This window comes from Vigna angularis, chromosome 1 (assembly GCF_016808095.1).
Source record: "Vigna angularis cultivar LongXiaoDou No.4 chromosome 1, ASM1680809v1, whole genome shotgun sequence".
Taxonomy (NCBI): domain Eukaryota; kingdom Viridiplantae; phylum Streptophyta; class Magnoliopsida; order Fabales; family Fabaceae; genus Vigna; species Vigna angularis.
In genome coordinates this window covers 52608328-52616058 of record NC_068970.1, presented here as the reverse complement: position 1 = coordinate 52616058, position 7731 = coordinate 52608328, and the positions used below count along the sequence as shown (strand labels likewise).

Below are 7731 nucleotides of genomic sequence, written 5' to 3'. Positions count from 1 at the left end.
AGATACGGGTTCTGTCTGATACCCATATTAAAACTTGGAATCATTCTTGACCAAAATCCTTTAAGTCAATATGAGACACCGCAGCGCCGCGCCACTCGCAGCGGAACCACCGCAACCCCAACCTTCACTGTTCAATTCGCTTCCTCACCGCAAGAAGAAGCGCAAGCGCAGAGTCCCCGGTCCTGCCACTTCCACTTCCGTTTCCTCTGAAACCAGCTTCGCCAATGATCCCGACCAGCTCAAGAATCGCATTCATGACGCTGCTGTTGAGTTCGAGCAGGAACCTAAAGGGGAACAGAGTATATCCTCTTATCCTTTGCTGGAGCTAAGGCAGAGAAGTGTGAAAGTTGGCGAGAGTTTGGGAAATTCGGTGGTTACGGCCGTCGATGCAGGTGATGCTAAGGAAGTTTGTTCGATTGCAGCGGCAACGTCGGAGACGGCGGAGTCGTTGGAGTTAAAGCGTGTTTTGGAAGATGATTCGATCTGTGAGTACAATCTGGCTAATACTTTTTTGGACAAAAATAGTCAATTTAGTTGTAAATTATATATGCCATGGTATAAAATTAGTTTCTTGCAATTGGTAAATTGAGAGGGGATTAAAAATGACCATATTTTCTATCTCTTATATTTATTTGATAACTAATCTTTTTATTTGTTTTCTATCTTTTAAGTTATTTTATTCTTGCTTGCCAACATCATGATGTGATGTGGAAAACCCAATAGTGTTTTAAATATTATTGTAGATTTTCAAACTGGCTTGTCTTAGTTCTTTCTTGACATAAAAATATAAATTAAAATTAAAATAAATTTTAAATTGAATAAAAAATTATTACAAAACTTTAACAAAAAATTATGTTTTAAAATACAAATATATAAAATAAATCATTTATAAGATATCAAATTTAAATTAATTATTTATATATTTTTTATTGTAATTATTTACTTTTATAATATAAAACATATATTTACAAAATATTAAATTTATTTTATTTTATTAATTATTTTATATTTTAATTATTTATTTTATTATAATGTAGAATATCAATAAGTTAAAGTAGTGTTTGATTTTGGTGTTTTAAGTTTTCCAATACATTTGTTTTTACATTTTTTTCTTCACCGCGTAAACATTACATTCCTAAATCAACACATCCTAGTTGAGAAAATCATCATGTGATTGTTAAGAACTTTTATGGTATTGTAAAAGTCAACAAACTTATCCTATACTAATTTGTGAATGGACAATCGTATGATAGTGCATTGATTATTTACTATTTTAACTAATAATATATGTGAGTGCATATAATGTTGAACGTGAGAGTGAAAATATCAAGTTCTGGCCTGTATCCCTGTTTTCTTCCTATGTTTCATCTGTTCATTAATCAGTAGTCAATCTGTAATTTGATTATTTCTAGAAGTTTGTTGCGTTCCTTATCATTTGTCTTGTTTTATTAAGGCATTTATGCTTTACAACGTGTTTTCAGCGAACAAGTCACCCATGTCATACCTTTTTGAGAGAGTGTACTATGGAAATTCTGTGTGGAGCACAACAACTATTGGGGATGAAAAGGGACGAGAAAGAGTTTATGACACTATCTTCCGCTTGCCATGGAGATGCGAATTGGTATTTGGTATACTTTTGTTTAATTCGTTGAAAAATAAGATTAATAAAAGGAACTTTGTATGCCGTTGACAATGTCGTCTAGAGGTGGACTTCAGTCCAGTGTTCAAGCTGTATTTTTCCCTCATAATTAAAAAAATCAGAATAAAATGTAGGAAGGATTTAACCTTAAACTGTTCACCTACTATACTTAATTTATGTCTGGGTAGTTTTATTAAGATATTCTACCCTTTGTATTATGATTTCTCAAACTTGGAATGCATTATTGCAGCTTATAGACGTTGGTTTCTTTGTCTGCTTCAATTCGTTTCTGTCATTGTTAACTGTCATGCCCACTAGGATGCTGATGGTCGTTTGGAGGCTTCTGAAAACAAGGTTCATTGCTGTTCTTCAATTTTCTCGTTTAGTACTTTAGTGTTTGCTAAGTATGCTTACATTTGTGAGGATTTTGATGACGGATTAATCTTGCATTGTTGTTGTGATTTAGATGATGGACTAATCCTCTAAAGCAATGTTTTTAGTATTCAGTTTCATAAATCAAAAATTTCTTTAGGGGAAAGAGAACAGGGTGATTTTTTTTACCCCCGTCACTCAGATTAAATAGTTCATTTAACGGCACAATAATATATACCTGATTTTTTTAAAAATTATAAGTGGATTACCGTGGTCTGTGTTTACTGAAGAGTTGGAACCAATCTCCGATTTTATGGTACAATATGCTAATTTTTGTGCTTTGATTTATATGCTTTTATACAATGCTCGTGTTCTGTTTTAAGAATTGTGGTTGCAGTTCAAGATTTTTCAGTTTTACACTCTGACCTTATCATGCTCATGGCAGGAAGTTCAAAAGGCCATCTACAGTTGAGTTTTCAGATTTTAGCTGTTTTCTTATTTTGGCTTGTGGAGTCACTGTTTTGCAGCAAATAGGTATAACGATAGTATGCTTCCATAGTTTTATCTTTTATGTTTCCTTTTTCCATTGATCACGTTCTGTTTATTACTTTGTTGTTATAATAAATTTATTTTAAGCTCCCTGCTTTAAAAATTTTGCTCTCTTAGATATCAGCTTAATATATCATATGATCCGTGGTCAAGCAACAATCAAGTTGTATGTGATCTACAATGTGTTAGAGGTGAGTATGAATTAATCTTTGAACGTAAGTTGTACTGATTAATTAGCTCTCCACACATGCTAAATTTCTGGACTTCTGAATGTAATTAGATCATTGTTTGGCATTTTTTCAATAGATAGTGGCCAGAACTTGTGTGATCAAGTGGATATGCCATGATACGAAAGATGTCTATTTTGTATGTGAATCATGAATGTATAAATGGTGTAATATATATGTATAAAACGGCCTTTTGGTTTTTGAACAATTCATTTCACTAATCACACTACTAAAAAATGTAAGTTTTTTCTGTCTCCTACATTCTGTTTATTGCATATTGGTCATAATTATCTTGACTTCTGAACTGAAACTTATAGTGACTGGTCCTTGAACCTTCTTGCAGATATTTGATAAATTATGTCAAAATTTTATTGGGGATGTGCTGCAAATGCTATTTCATTCAGCAGAAGAGCTTGCAAGATGCCCCCCTGAAACACAAAGTATGAGATTCTGGATATGGAGATTTATTTCTGACCAAGTTTTAGCCGTTGTTACTTCAAATATCCTTTTTCTTTGAGTTGATAATTTTTTTATGTTTAATTGTTTCATCATATGAAGTCAAGGGATAAAACAAAAGTGCTGGTTATTTTCCTTGACTACCTGTACTTGTTCATTCTGTTATCTTATTAGTTCAGGCAATCACTTTATCAGCCTGTATTGTTTCTCACTACAATGCCCTGCCAGCCTTGCTGGTGTCCAATAATTTTGCTGAGATAAAAAGCTATGTGTTTAAGGGATATAGTAAGGATAACGTTCACAGTATGGTGTACTCTGGTGAGTTATCTTTCTTCTTGTTGTTGTTTTTTCTTTGATTGCATTGTGTTTTCCTCTTTTATGTGCTCTTATATTCTTTCGTTATTTTCTTTGTCCATTGATCTTATTGCTGACTAGCAGATTCCATAGAGAGATTCCATATATCAGCATTTATCTTATTTGTTTTGGCTCAAAATATTCTGGAAGCAGAAGGACCCTGGTTTATAAGCTTTATCAATGTAAGTTTATTTAACTTTATAGCACCTAAGATATATTGTATGAGTTTATTAAGGGGAAATAAATGTCATTGCTTGGTTCGGTCTTGCTCGTATCACAGTTATTTTGTGTGGTGCAGAATATCCTCTTGGTTTATCTATTTGAGATGGCTATAGATGTGATCAAGCATTCATTCATTTCCAAATTCAACAACATTTCACCCATTGCATATTCCGAGTTTCTTGAAGTCCTATGTAAACAGGTATTAATTTGATTTCATGTGCGTGTTAGCTCTGCAATATGATTAGTAGTTACTGCTTAAATTCGAATTGTACTCGAAAGCAAGAACACTTTCTATACTCAATTGCAAATGCTTTTCAAATCATTAGCTGCAGCCTGCAGAATGTTCTGTTGAGAAAAGGGTTGTATTCCTGTGTCCCTAACTTTTTTATTGGGCAACATGGACGAACAGAAACATAATCGAGTTCCACGTTTTGGCTCCCCCCAACTTGCAATTCACTATTTCTCTCATTTCGTAGTCGTATTATTTATCCGCATATGTAATTTAGAAAGGCTGTTGATGCCAAGCGGCTTGTACCTTGGATAAAAAGAAAGTTAATATTTTATGGCTCTTATCAAACAAATTTTCTCAATAGTCCAGTGCTAGTATGCTCCATGTCCACCCAATGATGCCTATAGTACATAATTATTCCAACATGCTGCTAGGATAAGCCACCAAAGCCTTTTACTCATTAGTTATTGGTGCTCGCTGATGCATAACAATCTCTTAATGAATTCATCGTGAAAATTAGTTATCTGTACTTTGTTAGTTTCATTGGAGTGTGTATAGGCTTGTACTTTTGTGTTGCAAGAAGAGAACAAGAGAACAGTATTTATCCTTCTATTTATATGTCAAGAAAAACCATATTTTGAATCTTTTGTTTTGTGTTAATGTGTTGTATTTTGGAGTAACTTATTGTCTATTTTCTTTGATGGACGTTTTAGAATATACGATTGACTGCTGCTTTTGTTTTGTAGACTCTACATATTCAAACCGAGGATGCAAAAAAAAAGTTGACTTTTGTCCCTCTTGCTCCAGCGTGTGTGGTAAGCACGAACTTAATGTAATGTCCTTTTTCTCCTTGGTTTATGGCTGCTGATGGATGTCTGTCTATTTCCCCCACCAATTTTTTTCGTTCTTAGGTCATTCGAGTTCTGGCTCCAGTTTATGCTGCTAACCTTCCTTACAATTCCCTTTCATGGAGGCTATCTTGGATTCTGTTATTTTCGGCAATAACCTACATTATGCTAACAAGCCTCAAGGTTCTAATTGGCATGGTTCTACAGAAGCATGCCAGATGGTATGTTAATCGCTGTCAAAAGAGGAAGCATCATCTTCATGCAGATTAACTTGAGGAGCACAACTAAATTAATGCAGATCAACTTCCAGCACCAAGGAAACACATACACGTAAAATATTGTACGCATGCAGGAAATCTTTGAAGCATTTGCAGTAATGCTCATCAAAGATGTGCATTTGAGCTTGTAAATGATTGTGTATGTATGTACATTATACACATTTCCGTTTATCGTCTTTTATATGATTTTCACGAAGCTAATAGTTTATTAGACAACAAAAATGTCTTTGTGCACATGTAAAATGTTCTGTAGCTTCTACCTTATTTTTGAATTTATCTATTATGCCATTTTTTCCTGCTCAACTGCTGTAGCTTTGAATTGATGCAACTCTGCAAATTACTGGTGTTTTAGATTCAAGTATTTTGGGCTCAACAACGAGACTGTTATCTAGTTCTCTAGAGGGGAATTTACAATCAAAATCGAACCCCATCAAAGTTTTCGGAAAATTTTATCCGAAATATGAGTGGGTGAGTCTCTTTTGGAAAAATATTTTCGTAATTGATTTAGAGTGTTTGGAAAAATAAAATCCGAAATGATGGGGTGAAGGGAGAAATTTGACGGGGTGCATGAAGAAACAGCCCTATAGTTTCTAAGTTAATCGTTTTAGAAAAACTGGGTCAATGAAGGGCTGAAGCACGTCCTCTACGGAGACCTTCCTCTTTATTGTGTTGATATTTTTTAAGGACGAGCAGTTCAATTTTTACATTAGATTTCACCTTTATTTTTGTTTAGTTTCTCAATTATATTGATTAATATTTTTATAATTTTTTTACATGGCATAATTAATTGTTAACGAGATATATTTTTTTATAAAAACAAATGTAAGAAAATGTTGCAATTGAAGTTTAATTGAAGATGTTTTATTCTTTAGATGTTGCAATTATGGACATTTAGAAGGTCAATTTATGTTTCGTACCTGGTTTAAAATTGAATCTATTGACTCTCAAAGTTGTAAAAATTATATAAATAAAGTCTCTTCCGTTAAATTAGCATAAACAAAGTTAAGTCCGTGCTGACGTGGCTATAAAATCTGACATTTTTTCTTCTCTCTCATCTGTTCTTTCTGCAACGTTTAACTTTTTCTCTTTATATATTAATGATTTTCATAAACAGACATTTTTTTTTCTTTTTCTCTTTTTGCAGTTTGGTGGTGACGAGGGAAAAATGGTCCTGGGCGGTGGTGATGAGGATGTAGAAGTGGAGGAGGAGGAACAGGGAGAGGATGGGAATGGAGAGAGGTGTGTTGTGGGAAGTGGACCACCACTAATAAAAAAATGGGATATTACTGTGCCCATTATGCGTCGGTTCACCAGAAATCGAAGCATAAAATGACACTGTGGCATTTTTGAAATTTTCTCGACAGTATAGGCCTCGGTTGCCATTGAACCGATGCTAAAGAGGGTATATGGCCACGGTTGTATGCAGAACCGCAGCCAAAAACCCCTGCAAGAATCTGACAGTCTAGTCTCCTGGTAATTGAAAATTCCTGTGCAGGAGATATGGTCGCGGTTGTCTGCAGAACCGTGGCCAAAAACCTTGACAATTCACATTTTCAGTCTGTTGTCATAAAGGTGGAAGTCAGACTGTCAGGGATATGGCTTCGGTTCCCCTCCGAACCGCGGCCATAGACCCTGATCTTAACAAAATCTAAATATTTAAGTAAAATATAATTTTTAAATTAGGATTTGGCCTCGATTTGGCGGGGAACCGCGGCAAAAAGGTTTAAAAAATTTCAAAATTGCCATTTCAGATTGATTTTGAATTTTTTTTAAGAGAATAGGCATCGGTTGTGTGTGTAACCGAGGCCATATCCCTGATATTACCGCGGTTTTACTGAGAACCGAGGTAATATCCTTTTGTAGGTTAAAAAAAAGAAAGCAAGAGAGGAACAATGTCATCTTCCTCGCGATTGAAACAATTTCTGCATTCCCTCTCGACACAACATTGTGTCGCGCTCCTTCTTTGCCATTTTTTTTTTTGCAATTTTCACCGTTTAATCTTGATTTTTCTTGTTGTTGTGGCCATCTTCAAGGTTTAGGAAGCTTTTTAGCCGATCAAAATCGTTCCAAACGTCTCTTTGATTTGGTGTTTTCGATTCCCCCTTAGAGGTAAATTTTTGATGTTTTTATTTTTTTTTTGCATTTTGATGTTTGATTTTGTTTCTAAAACTAATATTATTTTGTATATTGTTGTATGTTTGAATTTTGCAGAGTTCAATTTTCTACCTTTTGGATCGTGGGTTGTTCTTTGTTATAAGTTTTTCACATTATCAGGTTCATATATTATATTTTAAAGTTTACTTTTTAATAAGATTATATATTTTTGTATGATTGTGTGATTGAATATGTGATTGGATGATCATATAATATGTGTATAATATTTAGGATTGAAAAATTTTGTATGATCATATAATTTTGTATGATGGTATGATTTTAAAGTTTATTTTTTTAATTTTACAATGTTATTTTAAAAATTGTTATGTTGAATATGTGATTATTTCAATACTTATTAATTGTATGATTATATGATTGAATTGAATTAACCTTAATTTGTCAT

General features: G+C 33.7%; 1 protein-coding gene across 1 annotated transcript; it reads left to right on the top strand.

The window, feature by feature from the left end:
• Positions 1-5477, top strand: LOC108332100 (protein POLLEN DEFECTIVE IN GUIDANCE 1). The gene is made up of 11 exons (XM_017567218.2): positions 1-485; positions 1482-1621; positions 1890-1993; positions 2457-2545; positions 2678-2751; positions 3131-3287; positions 3394-3561; positions 3682-3779; positions 3896-4018; positions 4795-4863; positions 4960-5477. The coding sequence occupies exons 1-11, from the start codon at positions 71-73 to the stop codon at positions 5164-5166; spliced, it is 1644 nt and encodes a 547-aa protein (XP_017422707.1). The 5' UTR covers positions 1-70; the 3' UTR covers positions 5167-5477.
• Positions 5478-7731: the final 2254 nt, after the last annotated feature.